Source organism: Oncorhynchus mykiss, chromosome 17 (genome assembly GCF_013265735.2).
Source record: "Oncorhynchus mykiss isolate Arlee chromosome 17, USDA_OmykA_1.1, whole genome shotgun sequence".
Lineage (NCBI taxonomy): Eukaryota > Metazoa > Chordata > Actinopteri > Salmoniformes > Salmonidae > Oncorhynchus > Oncorhynchus mykiss.
In genome coordinates this window covers 47,348,472-47,363,710 of record NC_048581.1, presented here as the reverse complement: position 1 = coordinate 47,363,710, position 15,239 = coordinate 47,348,472, and the positions used below count along the sequence as shown (strand labels likewise).

The window sequence follows — 15,239 nt, the reverse complement described above, 5'->3', positions numbered from 1 at the left end:
CTGTTTGTCTATTGTGATGAAAATGTGCCGCTGAACACACACCTAAAGCACACGACTCCTTTCTATACACACAATTACGATCAGTTTCTCTGAATTGCCCCGTGAAAGCCTAAACATTAGGATTGTACTTTATAACTTAGCTAGTCATGTTAGCAATAGAACAAACTTTCAAATGATGCCCACCTAACCCAGATTGCGTTTTACACTATGTACAAAACATTGACATAAACTGACCAGGAGAATGCTATTATGATCCCTTATTGATGTCACCTGTTAAATCCACTTCAATCAGTGTAGGTGAAGGGGAGGAGATAGTTTAAAGGATTTTTAAGCTGTGAGACAATTGAGACATGGATTGTGTGTGTGTGCCATTCAGAGGGTTAATGGGCAAAACAAAAGTTAAGTGCCTTTGAATGAGGTATGTCAGTAGGCACAGGAGGTCGGTGGCACCTGAATTGGGGAGGATGGGCTCGTGGTAATGGTTGGAGCGAAGTCAGTGGAATGGTATCGAATTCATCAAACATGGTTTCCCTGTGTTTGATGCCATTCCAATAGCTCCGTTCCAGCCATTATGAGCTGTCCTCCCTCAGCAGCCTCCACTGGTGCCAGGCGCACCAGTTTGAGTATGTCAAGAACAGCAACGAAGCTGAGTTTTTCCACAGTCGACAGTTTCCCATGTGTATCAAGGATGGTCCACCACCCAAAGGACATCCATCCAACCTGACAACTGTGGGAAGAATTGGAGTCAACATTGGCCAGCATCCCTGTGGAACACTTTCCGACACCTTGTAGTCCACAAATTGACTCTGTTCTGAGGGCAAAATGGGGTGGCAACTCAGTATTAGGAAGGTGTTCCTAATGTTTTGAAGTGTTTTTGGATTGCGTAAACCTCAACAGTAATTGTGTGACGTCGGGGATACATGTCTGTGTTCCAAACAAAACAAATTCAATTGTGCTTGCTCAGCAAGGGTAGCCTAGTGGTTAGAGCGTTGGACTAGTAACCGGAAGGTTGCAAGTTCAAACCCTCGAGCTGACAAGGTACAAATCTGTCGTTCTGCCCCTGAACAGGCAGTTAGGCCGTCATTGAAAATAAGAATTGGTTCTTAACTGACTTGCCTAGTTTAAAAAAATAAAAGTTATTCCACGGCACAGTTGGAGACTTTTCTTGGGATCATAAAAGTGCATTTAAATTACTTAGGAACTGTGCACATTTTGGAGAGTTGTGTGGCCACGTGGAGTTAGAAGTAGTCCTCTCACTACCCCACATTTTACAGGAATATTCTTATCATGTTACTGAATGTATACAGAGTATTTTTCAGATATTGTTCTCAACAAATGCGTTGAAAACTGCAGGAAATGTAAAATGCACATAAAATCAACAGTAATATTTGGATTAAGTCTTGTGTCAGATGAACTGTTGTGTTCTCACCTTTGGTCTAATAATTTTCCCATTATCTCCAAATTGTTCCCTTTCAGTTGCTACCACAGTTATGCATATGATTTTCATATACTTCTGTTAGAAACATTTCAATTTAGCCCTATCCCTATAAGGCCAATTCCTACGAATGTAAAGGGTTTTAAGGTGACTTGCTCAAGTGTATCTTATTGCAGTTGTTATTAAAGGGTGTTTGATTCTACAACCATCTTGCAGGTGTAGACCTGTACATTTTTAGTTAGGCCTATAGATTTTCTCAAGGAGATTATAATAACTGATCCCACAACAGTTAGACAACTACAGTATAGCTCATCTTGATGCAACAAAAACCTTAAGGATGAAAGAATGGAGTGGAAGAGTGGAAGAATTTTGTCCACTTAAATGACCTATTAGTCCCACATACAGTATTAAATAAATAGACACTCAAGTTCATATCAATCATTCTGACAGTTAGACTTTTTGCCAACAATACAGGAAAACAAGGTTGACATTAGTTACAAACCATTATTTATTTAGCAGATTTGACAGGATGTCAGGACACATTTACAATGTTAATAGCACAATGGCTTTGTGACTCAAAAATACACATACGATTCAAAAACATATACAAAAACAATTAAAGCACTTAAAAAGCTTTGGTAACTTATCAAATATAATATATTTACGCTAAAAAAAAACTTTCCTGAACATTATCAATTTGTTAACACGAAAGTCAAACTGTCGTCATTGTTGAGGCTTTAGTACTGTAAATGAAACAAAAATAATTGCACTCAGCAGTAGATACTTAGTTAACTATTATTGGTAGTTATGCAATACAATGATATCAGTTTGAAATGGAGGGAGAAGTATTGGATGGAACAAATATTAACAATACAGTTCACAATACCGATTCTTACACAATCTATATTGTTGATTCATAAGACCATCTTTATTTACATGTTGCTATCTTACCTTAACATCTCACCCAAGCATGGATATGAGCATAACACCACCCATGAACTGGGTAAACAGGAGGATGGGGGTGAGGAACGACCACACAGGCCACAGTGCTATATTTAAACTGGGGAGAAGAAATTTAAAAATGTGCTTGATCAAAATCATTCTTTGATCATCTTTGGAGATATTGTAAAATAGGCTAACAACTTACTAACCAAAAGCATTATGTAGCCAGCTAGCTATGCCATTTGTGTCCATTCACATACAGTGGCTTGCGAAAGTATTCACCCCCCTTGGCATTTTTCCTATTTTGTTGTCTTACAACCTGGAATTAAAATATATTTTTTGGGGGGTTGTTTGATTTGATTTATACAACATGCCTACCACTTTGAAGAAATATATATATTTTCAAAATATTTTTTATTCTGAAACAAAGAAATAACACAAAAAAACAGAAAACTTGAGCGTGCATTACTATTCACCCCTCCCCCCACCCCCAAAAGCCAATACTTTGTAGAGCCACCTTTTGTAGCAATTACAGCTCCACTTCGCTTGGGTTCTGTCTCTAAAAGGTTAGCACATCTAGCCACTGGGATTTTTGCCCAATCTTCAAGGTAAAACTGCTCCAGCTCCTTCCAGTTGGATGGGTTCCGATGGTGTACAACAATCTTTAAGTCATATCACAGATTCTCAATCAATTCCCAGTCCCTGCAGATGAAAAACATCCCCACAGCATGATGCTGCCACCACCATTCTTCATTGTGGGGATGATGTTCTTGGGGTGATGCGAGGTGTTGGGTTTGTGCCAGACATAGCGTTTTCCTTGATGTCCAAAAAGCTCAATTTTAGTCTCATATGACCAGAGTATCTTCTTCCATATGTTTGCTTATTTTCTTTGTAAAACAATGTTTTTTTTCTGGCCACTCTTCTGTAAAGCCCAGCTCTGTGGAGTGTACAGCTTAAAGTGGTCCTATGGACAGATACTCCAATCTCCGCTGTGATCTCTCTGATTAATGCCCTCCTTGCCTGGTCCGTGAGTTTTGGTGGGCAGCCCTCTCTTGGCAGGTTTGTTGTGGTGCCATATTCTTAAAATTTTTTAATAATGGATTTAATGGTGCTCCGTGGGATGTTCAAAGTTTCTGATATTTTTTTATAACCCATCCCTGGTCTGTACTTGTACTTCTCCACAACTTTGTCCATGACCTGTTTGGGGAGCTCATTGGTCTTCATGGTGCCGCTTGCTTGGTGGTACCCTTTGTTTAGTGGTGTTGCAGACTATGGGGCCTTTCAGAACAGGTGTATATATACTGATATCATGTGACAGATCATGTGACACTTAGATTGCACACAGGAGGCCTAATTATGTGACTTTGGTTGCACCAGATCTTATTTAGGGGCTTCATAGCAAAAGGGGGTGAATACATAGGCACACACCACTTTTAATTTTTGTATTTTTTGAAACAAGTGATTTTTTTTCCTTTCACTTCACCAATTTGGACCATTTTGTGTATGTCCATTACATGAAATCCAAATAAAAATCAACTTAAATTACAGGTTGTAATTCAACAAAATAGGAAAAACACCAAGGGGATGAATACTTTTGCAAGACACTGTAGATCAATAACAGGGTATGCTTTAATGAATATTAAGGTACTTTTTGCGAAGATTTCAGGAAGGCTGCCGTGCTACAGCAAACAAAGAAAACTAAGGAGGGGTGCTCGACAGCAATGTCAAAAATCCAACAAAAAGGGTTTACCCAAGGAAAAACTTCCAAAAGGACTAATTCTAGGCAGAGACGAGTTGGAGAACAACAAAAAAGAGATTAATTTCTTATTTTCTCACTTTAATCCACTGTTGAGGATAAACAATGGATTAAAATAAGCAAATAAGAAATTTGAAAGTCTATTTGAAATTTGAAAGTCTAAGAAAGTCTTTTTTGTAAACCCTTGTTACTTTTTGCAAAGATAAGTGATGGGTTTCCTATAGCCTTCGTAGCTAAAGTAATATGTTATTTCTCTGCAAAACCCCACCACAGGAGAGTAACAATTATACAAATGACAGTTTGACAGTTAATATTCTATGCTTGAACTAATGGAATTTGTAACATAAAGCACCTTGCACTTCTACAAGAGGCGTAAGTTAATGTCGGCAAGAGGGGAAAAAAACACCCTTTATGTTAACACATCCCATGTCAGTTTTGAGGATGTACAATGTAATTGAAAGAGTATTACCTGCATGATGCTGCAATGAAGGCTGCTGTGGTAATAGGGGCAATAGCAGGGTACTCCTGGTCGTAGTCCTTTATGCCCTTGAACCACTCCAGATATACAATACAAAATGTGGCCAAAGATAGGCATATTCCCAGCAGTATCACACCAAGATTGAACCACCAGCTGGAAAACAAAACCCCAAAGCAGCAAATACATGATAGGAACTTCGGTAAATGCAGTCGTCATAATTGCGTTTCTGCAAACATTGAGTATTCAGATAATCTTGCATGAATAAAATGTGCCTAACCAAAAAAAGAACAAATAAGCACAATATTTGGGACTTTTCCAATTACATTGACCAATTCTCAAGTCTGGATCCAGGTTAACAACCCATTTGATTAGCCTACTGATCACAGATGACCCACTGCAAAGACCTACACACACAATTCCTCATCTTTTCAAACTAGCTGGATTGGTTTGCGGACAAAATATTTTTTCATCAAAACAACACCTTTTGATATCCTCATTCTCCATGAGGACCCGGAGGAAGTCGAAATAATACGTCAACCCAACAGATGACACAATCCAGAAGACAGAATGGCGGTTGATCCGAGAGAGTGGTTTGGCATCTTTCTCTTCTTGACCTGCAGGTTTGAGACAAAATGCCATGGTCACTGGTAATGAAGTAGGCCTAGATCATCACTTATTCAGTATATTTCTCAAAAGAAACAGCAAAGGCCTACAGTGATCATGTGTAATTGCGCTCACAGTTTAGTGTTTAGAGATTTGTTGAAGGGTGCTACACAATCTAGCTAGGCCTATGGATGATAGTAGGCTGTAGCCTAGGCTATTCAGCATCATTGAGTATAATGCTGAATATTGTCAGTCTGCCAAGGGGTTATAAAAACAGATTGAATTTACAACAGAATATGAGAACAGAAGGTGCCCAATCCGCACCTTTTAAAGGTTCAAGACATTTCAAGATGAAACAGATAGCACGAGGGGCAGTAGGCGATAAGATAACTTTTTGGAAAGCCTATTAATCCCTATAATTTAGCAGTTGATTAAAAGTATCAGAGACAGGAGTTGGCTGGTGAAGTGGACAAGCTGCGAGGTCTGTCCTCAGGTATGAACTCAGTGCACTGGCATTGGAACAAAAATCTCCTCTAGTTGAAAATCCGGCCCACCAAGATGCCGCTGTCTCATACTAGACAGTTCAAATAGCAACTTCAAAGGTAATTTAATAGTATAAAAAATAAGGGAATATTTCACATGAATAATGTGGCACAAAATATCGGCAGCGTAAAAGAATACCATTAACTGGACCATCCAGCCAGCCAATGTTGGGTCTGCTGTTTCTTTTGATGCATATCAGCTTACGCAAGCACTGGGCTGAGTCTTGAGTACAGTCCAGAAGTATAGTCTGAAACTATCATGTTGCTGCAGTGCTGACACAGCATTTGCACAGTCAAAACAATCAAGAATCAGTGGCATGTTGCCCAGTTTGGTCCTGAAGATAAGACAATTGTTCTCTGTTGTCAAATCTGCCTGCTGGACCTCCTGTGTGATGGCACAATGTTGGCTATATTTAAGTGATAATACCCAAAGACGTGGTTTGGAGGATATATTGGGCCGTGTTAGGTTCGAGACAAGGGTTGCAAAATTCTGGGAACTTTCAATAAATTCCCTGGTTTCCAGAAATCCTGGTTGGAGGAGTCCGGATTTCTTGCTTATTCCCTTCTGATTCCGTGATCCTCCAACTATGATTTTGGGAAACCAGGGAATTTATAGAAAGTTCACAGAATTTTGCAAGCCTATTCGAGACAAATACAACGGTTAGAATCATTAAAAACATTATTTTGAATTCATACGATTTCATCCTTCCACAAAGATATAGTCCCGAGGTTGCTACCCAAGCCGTCTGGTCGTTCGTTCGATTAGCATTGTTTCCAGCCAAGGTTTACAGGTTGTTCAATTGATTGGCAGGTTGCTATGGAAAACAAAAATGGTTGCTATGGAGCAGGGGTTGGAACCAAAATGATTTTCCAATCGTTTCGAACCACTATCCGACCAGCATAATAAAGGCCTGAACTGGTTCGAACCAGAAAAGTACCCGTTTATATCGTTCCTTTCCGTTCCTTTTTTAAACCCGTGAAAATCGACCGTTTTTACATTTAACTCATTAATTTACTCCACCAATCAATCAATGCAGATAGAGCAGCTTTCTATGGACCAGTTAAACTAGTTGTTTACATGCTTGACGAACAGACAAGTGTAGTGTGAGATACAACCTAAATTTTGCAGGGTGGGGAGAGAGCAAGATAGGGGGTGGACATGGAGGAGGCTTGGCATCATAATATGAGGTGCATTATATGTTTAGTATATTAGTAGGCCTATCATTACGTCAACAAATGACATAATTATATGCCAACTAGATTCCTAGCTAGCTACGGACAAGCGGTTGATATTGTAACGACCCTGGGTTTATAAGCGCGGAAATCGACTCTGAGCATGATTTTGCGGCACAGTCAATAGCGCGCTGGACTTCGGACTAGAAGGTTGAGGGTTCGAGGCCTGCTCCCTGCTGTTTCATTACATTGGTGTCAGAAGTGATCGGACCTTGCATCCACGACAGTGCGTGTGCTTGGCCGGTGAGAGTGTTCCTATAAGACGTAGAGTCGCAAGCTAGCGCGAGGACGCGCTCTTTGAAAGGAGGGAGTAGTGTAACGACCCTGACTTTATAAGCGCGGAAATCGACTCTGCTGCTTGAGCATGCTTTTGCGGCACAGTCGATAGCGCGCCGGATCTCGGGCTAGAAGGTCGAGGGTTCGAGACCTGCTCCATGCTGTTTCATTACAATATGGAGGAACTTTGAACATCCGAGAGTTGTCTCAACACCAATGCTAGCTCAACGCCCCTGGACCAGAGCAAGCTAACATGCTTGTGGGTGCAGCGGCACCAGAACTTAAAACACATCTTACCCTTTGGTTGTTAATAAATCCAATGTGACACGTCATAACTTTAGCATCCTTAACTAGCATAGAAACTAGCTGGCAGGCAAACGATAGAAGGAGAAGTTTCTGAGTGACAGAGTGAGTGCTTTGCATAGGCGCTTTGAAGGCATTTTTTGTAGGGACTCAAAAAAATGCTAGGAATGTAAAATAACATTATTAACCTAATATCATGCCTTTAAAATAATGGTTCTGTTCCGGAACACTAGCGATCGCTTTCGTTCCCAGTTCAGTTCCTCAAATTGTTATTTTCCGGTTTTCTGTTCTGTTCCCATAGCTGGTTCCAACACCCACTACCGAGGCTCTTCTCCCTTTGCTAGCTAGCCAACTACACAGCTAACAATCACTTCAAATTGAAGCTGGAAAGAACGCAACTACTGCATATAGTTTAGTTTAACCTGTTTTTCTATTGAATTTTTTTTAAATATATACATTACAATTATTCTGAATAACACAATTTCACAATGTTTTCTGAAAGAAAAACATGTCTTTATCAATCACTTCTATAGTATAGTTCAGATTAAATCATTTGGTGTGATCAACAAATAACAAAGGAAGAAATGCAGAGAACAGGGTAAAGCAATTTTACCAGTTCTATTTAGATTGTCATTTTGGAGACACCTATTGGAAACACGTGTCAACTGCTCTCAAAAAGGTTGGTCTAGTTTTTAGGCTTTGTGGGTGGATTTTGAGTGGTCATTGGCCTGCAAATTTTAGAAATCTATGCAGGGTTGCCATGTTTGTGGTTTTCCTGAAATTGGGCTACTTTGAAAACGATGTAGCAGGTGATAATCTATTGGTCGGGTTTTTGGGCCACTTCTAAATTGGCCAGAGGCCAACATGGCATTTCTCTTAAAAAAAATATACACTGCTCAAAAAAATAAAAGGGAACACTAAAATAACACATCCTAGATCTGAATGAATGAAATATTCTTATTAAATACTTTTTTCTTTACATAGTTGAATGTGCTGACAACAAAATCACACAAAAATTATCAATGGAAATCAAATTTATCAACCCATGGAGGTCTGGATTTGGAGTCACACTCAAAATTAAAGTGGAAAACCACACTACAGGCTGATCCAACTTTGATGTAATGTCCTTAAAACAAGTCAAAATTAGGCTCAGTAGTGTGTGTGGCCTCCACGTGCCTGTATGACCTCCCTACAACGCCTGGGCATGCTCCTGATGAGGTGGCGGATGGTCTCCTGAGGGATCTCCTCCCAGACCTGGACTAAAGCATCCGCCAACTCCTGGACAGTCTGTGGTGCAAAGTGGCGTTGGTGGATGGAGCGAGACATGATGTACCAGATGTGCTCAATTGGATTCAGGTCTGGGGAACGGGCGGGCCAAGGGGTCTGAGGATCTCATCTCGGTACCTAATGGCAGTCAGGCTACCTCTGGCGAGCACATGGAGGGCTGTGCGGCCCCCCAAAGAAATGCCACACCATGACTGACCCACCACCAAACCGGTCATGCTGGAGGATGTTGCAGGCAGCAGAACGTTCTCCACGGCGTCTCCAGACTGTCATGTCTGTCACATGTGCTCAGTGTGAACCTGCTTTCATTTGTGAAGAGCACAGGGCGCCAGTGGCGAATTTGCCAATCTTGGTGTTCTCTGGCAAATAAAAAACGTCCTGCACGGTGTTGGGCTGTAAGCACAACTCCCACCTGTGGATGTCGGGCCCTCATACCACCCTCATGGAGTCTGTTTCTGACCATTTGAGCAGACACATGCACATTTGTGGCCTGCTGGAGGGCATTTTGCAGGGCTCTGGCAGTGCTCCTCCTGCTCCTCCTTGCACAAAGGCGGAGGTAGCGGTCCTGCTGCTGGGTTGTTGCCCTCCTACGGCCTCCTCCACGTCTCCTGATGTACTGGCCTGTCTCCTGGTAGCGCCTCCATGCTCTGGACACTACGCTGACAGACACAGCAAACCTTGCCACAGCTCGCATTGATGTGCCATCCTGGATGAGCTGCACTACCTGAGCCACTTGTGTGGGTTGTAGACTCCGTCTCATACTACCACTAGAGTGAAAGCACCGCCAGCATTCAAAAGTGACCAAAACATCAGCCAGGAAGCATAGGAACTGAGAAGTGGTCTGTGGTCCCCACCTGCAGAACCACTCCTTTATTGGGTGTGTCTTGCTAATTGCCTATAATTTCCACCTGTTTTCTATTCCATTTGCACAACAGCATGTGAAATGTATTGTCAATCAGTGTTGCTTCCTAAGTGGACAGTTTGATTTCACAGAAGTGTGATTGACTTGGAGTTACATTGTGTTGTTTAAGTGTTCCCTTTATTTTTTTGAGCAGTGTATATATATATATATATATATATATTACTGTTACCTGCTGCTGCCATGAGTGAGTGAGAGAATTGTGGGGAGGGCCGGGGAGGTGTGTGAGTGTTGAGAGCACTGGTTGAGAGAGTGCTGCAGCAGAGGCAGCACACCCACACGTTTTACCAGTTGTAGGTAGGCTAATTAGATTGGTAATTATGGAGACATCCCTTTTCTATAAAACATATTAACGCACTAGAACTGCTATAATGGCGACAAAGCATGGAAAACGACTTTAGGTGCACTAGAGCTCTTTAGATAAATTCTCTCAAAAGGTGGTTTAAAGTAAATTACATTCTGATGTCGACTTTTCTTATGGATAACAGAATCAAGCAAAGGGTTTTACTCGTGCTCAGTTCTAGGGTCTGGAGTGCTGCGTGAGTGGAAATTTTAAATGGAAGTTATGGAACTGCCTAACATGCTTCTGTTATGGGGGAAAAGTCCACAATGAAAATGACATTAAATGTGGAGAATGATAGGGTATATTTGCATCTGTTGGCCATCACGTAGGATATTAATTTATATGCCATTGTAGGATACTGTAGCCTACCATTTGATCCAATAAATATATTGAAATGACGATATCACTGAAGCCATTGCAAATCAATTTGTGCCACTTGTGTAGCCTACCTGGAGCTGGCAAATTGATTTTAATAAATAGCCTATTACTCAGTTTGTTGTTGTAGGCTTGTGTTATTATGCAATTATTAATGGCCATGTTTAATTCATTAAATTGAAAGTTATCAATTGTGATCATGTTCACAGCTCTATCACAAATGTATCATTGAGGATATTTCCCTGAAATTATATGTTTGCCTACCAGGGGCTATAGGTTACCTGCATCTAGCTCAGCAAACTATGGCAAAATTTAATTGCAATTAGAAACACAGATTTTAGTCAGTAGCATATGCCTATTGAAATAAGTCAATCTCGCAAATAGGCCATTTATAACAGTAGTCTTAACATCTGGCCATTTATAACGGGTTGTAGTCTTAAGATCTGGCACATAACAGCAGCCCATGTACCACGGGAATGACTTATTTTTGTATTGTTTTAATTACGTTGTGAAACAGTTTATAATAGCAATAAGGTAACTCAGGGGTTTGTGGTAACGTTATATGGCCAATATATTATTTGGCCATATTCCACACCTCCTCGGTGTAATAGCAATTGGAAATAGGGAAGTTGAATATGATAGGCAATGAAACAGTCCAAATAAGTTATTTACGACTCATTCATTGATTTGTTACTTCTTGAAACTGTCGTCTGTGCTAGCTGCTAACGTTAGCTACGAGGGTATTTTAATGGCTTATAGTTAACATGACTTACTCTTTTCGTTGCGGTCACCTGCTGAAACCCCTTGCATAAGAAGTTCAGCATCTTTCTTGAATCTATTTCGCAGATTTACGAAATCACTACCAGCAAGCATGTTTGATATCAGGCTGTTTGTCTTGTTTGACTGGCTGGCTTTGGCTAACGCTTCCTGTTCGCAAGTTTGCTGGTGACGTTTATTTAATGCGACCGTCCTAGCAAGGGGAAATCAAAGAATATAGGCGCGTTCCTTTTCCCAAGTTTTCCTGAAGCATGCAAAATGTTACAATTTTGGTGTTATAAGCAGTGGTTTAAAGTACTTATGTAAAAAATAATTGAAAGTACTATTTACTACTATTTTTGGCTATCTGTACTTTACTATTTATATTTTTGACAACTTTTACTTCACTACATTCCTAAAGAGAATGATGTACTTTTTACTCCATACACCAAGAGAACATCCCTGGTCATCCCTACTGCCTCTGATCTGGCAGACTCACAAAACACATGCTTTAAAGGTTGTCTGAGTGTTGGAGCATACCCTTGGTTATCCGTTTTTTTTTTAAAATGGTGCCGTCTGGTTTGCTTAATATAAGGAATTTAAAATGATTTATACTTTTACTTTTGATACTTAAGTATATTTTAGCAATTACATTTACCTTTGATACTTAAGTATATGTAAAACCAACAATGCGCTAACAATGTGCTAACATCTAAAAAATAAAACTACACCTCAGGTCTCATGCCTTTGATGTATAGCGGACATGCTGAGCATACACCTTATCAGATGGACCCAAAGTCTTCTCTGGACATCGTTCGGAAACAATCAAATGAGCACCTTTCCACTGAAGAGATATGGTTGCAGCCTGGAGCAAAACAATATACCATCCTTGCGTTTTTGTTAGAGCTGGTAAGCAGAAAGCTAACAAAGCTAACTAGCTTTTTGGCGAACTGTAGCACAGACTAGTTTGCGTGGTTGGCGTGATGTGAAATGTTGTAGTTACATTTCTCTTTTTTAGTTTAGTTTATTAATTTGACCGTTTTAAAAAACAAGAACACATAAAACTTTAAAAAGTCATACATGTACATGAAAAAATCATTGAGCATAACACACAATAAAGTCTGGGACTTATTTCCATTGTGGTCCTCTTGAGACAATATGGCTAGACAACTCGAACAAAGTATGGCAGTGAAATAATAAAACAAAAACAGAGAAGAAGAACATCTACAGTTGAAGTCAGAAGTTTACATACATACATTTAAATTCAGTTTTTCACAATTCCTGACATTTAATCCTCGTAGAAATGACCTGTCTTAGGTCAGTTAGGATCACCACTTTATTTTAAGAATTTGAAATGTCAGAATAATAGTAGTGAGAACGATTTATTTCAGCTTTATTTCTTTCATCACATTCCCAGTGGGTCAGAAGTTTACATACATTCAGTTAGTATTTGGTAGCACTGCCTTTAAATTGTTTAAATTGGGTCAAATGTTTTGGGTAGCCTTCCACAACCTTCCCACAATAAATTGGGTGAATTTTGACCCATTCCTCCTGGCAGAGCTGGTGTAACTGAGTCAGGTTTGTCGGCCTCCTTGCTCGCACACACTTTTTCGGTTCTGCCCACAAATTTCTATAGGATTGAGGTCAGGGCTTTGTGATGGCCACTCCAATACCTTGACTTTGTTGTCTTTAGGCCATTTTGCCACAACTTTGGAAGTATCTTGCAGTCATTGTCCATTTGGAAGACCCATTTGCAACCAAGCTTTAACTTTAACTGATGTCTTGAGATGTTGCTTCAATATATCCACATAATTGTCCTTCCTCATGGTGCCATCTATTTTGTGAAGTGCACCAGTCCCTCCTGCAGCAAAGCACCCCACAACATGATGCTGCCACCCCCATGCTTCACGGTTGGGATGTTGTTCTTCGGCTTGCAAGCCTCCCCCTTTTTCCTTCAAACATAACTATGGTCATTATGGCAAAACAGTTGTATTTTTGTTTCATCATTTATGGCGGTGTTGGAGCAGTGGCTTCTTCCTTGCTGAGCGGCCTTTCAGGTTATGTCGATAAAGGACTCGTTTTACCGTGGATATAGATACTTTTGTACCTGTTTCCTTCAACATCTTCACAAGGTCCTTTGCTGTTTTTCTGAGATTGATTTGCACTTTTCGCACCAAAGTACATTCATCTCTAGGAGACAGAACGCGTCTCCTTCCTGAGTGGTATGATGGGTGTGTGGTCCCATGGTGTTTATACAGTGCCTTGCGAAAGTATTCGGCCCCCTTGAACTTTGCAACCTTTTGCCACATTTCAGGCTTCAAACATAAAGATATAAAACTGCATTTTTTTGTGAAGAATCAACAACAAGTGGGAGACAATCATGAAGTGGAACGACATTTATTGGATATTTCAAACTTTTTTAACAAATCAAAAACTGAAAAATTGGGCGTGCAAAATTATTCAGCCCCTTTACTTTCAGTGCAGCAAACTCTCTCCAGAAGTTCAGTGAGGATCTCTGAATGATCCAATGTTGACCTAAATGACTAATGATGATAAATACAATCCACCTGTGTGTAATCAAGTCTCCGTATAAATGCACCTGCACTGTGATAGTCTCAGAGGTCCGTTAAAAGCGCAGAGAGCATCATGAAGAACAAGGAACACACCAGGCAGGTCCGAGATACTGCTGTGAAGAAGTTTAAAGCCGGATTTGGATACAAAAAGATTTCCCAAGCTTTAAACATCCCAAGGAGCACTGTGCAAGCGATAATAATGAAATGGAAGGAGTATCAGACCACTGCAAATCTACCAAGACCTGGCCGTCCCTCTAAACTTTCAGCTCATACAAGGAGAAGACTGATCAGAGATGCAGCCAAGAGGCCCATGATCACTCTGGATGAACTGCAGAGATCTACAGCTGAGGTGGGAGACTCTGTCCATAGGACAACAATCAGTCGTATATTGCACAAATCTGGCCTTTATGGAAGAGTGGCAAGAAGAAAGCCATTTCTTAAAGATATCCATAAAAAGTGTCGTTTAAAGTTTGCCACAAGCCACCTGGGAGACACACCAAACATGTGGAAGAAGGTGCTCTGGTCAGATGAAACCAAAATGTAACTTTTTGGCAACAATGCAAAACGTTATGTTTGGCGTAAAAGCAACACAGCTCATCACCCTGAACACACCATCCCCACTGTCAAACATGGTGGTGGCAGCATCATGGTTTGGGCCTGCTTTTCTTCAGCAGGGACAGGGAAGATGGTTAAAATTGATGGGAAGATGGATGGAGCCAAATACAGGACCATTCCGGAAGAAAACCTGATGGAATCTGCAAAAGACCTGAGACTGGGACGGAGATTTGTCTTCCAACAAGACAATGATCCAAAACATAAAGCAAAATCTACAATGGAATGGTTCAAAAATAAACATATCCAGGTGTTAGAATGGCCAAGTCAAAGTCCAGACCTGAATCCAATCGAGAATCTGTGGAAAGAACTGAAAACTGCTGTTCACAAATGCTCTCCATCCAACCTCACTGAGCTCGAGCTGTTTTGCAAGGAGGAATGGGAAAAAATGTCAGTCTCTCGATGTGCAAAACTGATAGAGACATACCCCAAGCGACTTACAGCTGTAATCGCAGCAAAAGGTGGCGCTACAAAGTATTAACTTAAGGGGGCTGAATAATTTTGCACTCCCAATTTTTCAGTTTTTGATTTGTTAAAAAAGTTTGAAATATCCAATAAATGTCGTTCCACTTCATGATTGTGTCCCACTTGTTGTTGATTCTTCACAAAAAAATACAGTTTTATATCTTTATGTTTGAAGCCTGAAATGTGGCAAAAGGTCGCAAAGTTCAAGGGGGCCGAATACTTTCGCAAGGCACTGTACCTTGTTCAAGAGAGAGATTAACAATATGCGTAATACAAGGGCCAATTTGCTCAGCAGAATCTATAAGAAACCGTGCAGGAATATTATCCAGGCCTGTGGCTTTGGA

At 40.5% G+C, this 15,239-nt stretch overlaps 1 protein-coding gene across 2 annotated transcripts; it reads right to left on the bottom strand.

The window, feature by feature from the left end:
- Nucleotides 1-1,924: 1,924 nt before the first annotated feature.
- LOC110493987 (transmembrane protein 128) lies at nt 1,925-11,479 on the bottom strand. Of its 2 annotated transcripts, none has more exons than XM_021568632.2 (5): nt 11,263-11,479; nt 5,093-5,225; nt 4,603-4,764; nt 2,387-2,495; nt 1,925-2,178 (listed from the first exon to the last, which is right to left on the bottom strand). In XM_021568632.2, exons 1-4 carry the CDS (start codon nt 11,360-11,362, stop codon nt 2,396-2,398), a joined length of 495 nt encoding a protein of 164 aa, XP_021424307.1. In that variant the 5' UTR covers nt 11,363-11,479; the 3' UTR covers nt 1,925-2,178; nt 2,387-2,395. The 2 variants fall into 2 exon arrangements, with proteins under 2 accessions (XP_021424307.1, XP_021424305.1); XM_021568630.2 differs by having other exon boundaries at nt 11,254-11,464.
- Between the last annotated feature and the right edge of the window lie 3,760 nt (nt 11,480-15,239).

What these genes read in the sequence shown, in the direction of transcription:
- LOC110493987 (XM_021568630.2), bottom strand. Translation starts at nt 11,362, where the DNA reads ATGCTTGCTGGTAGTGATTTCGTAAATCTGCGAAATAGATTCAAGAAA. An exon ending in CAACGAAAAGAGTAAGTCAT is followed by an intron (nt 5,226 to 11,253) that starts GTTAACTATAAG and finishes TCAAACCTGCAG; the next exon opens with GTCAAGAAGAGAAAGATGCC. An exon ending in GAGAATGAGGATATCAAAAG is followed by an intron (nt 4,765 to 5,092) that starts GTGTTGTTTTGA and finishes TTTGTTTTCCAG; the next exon opens with CTGGTGGTTCAATCTTGGTG.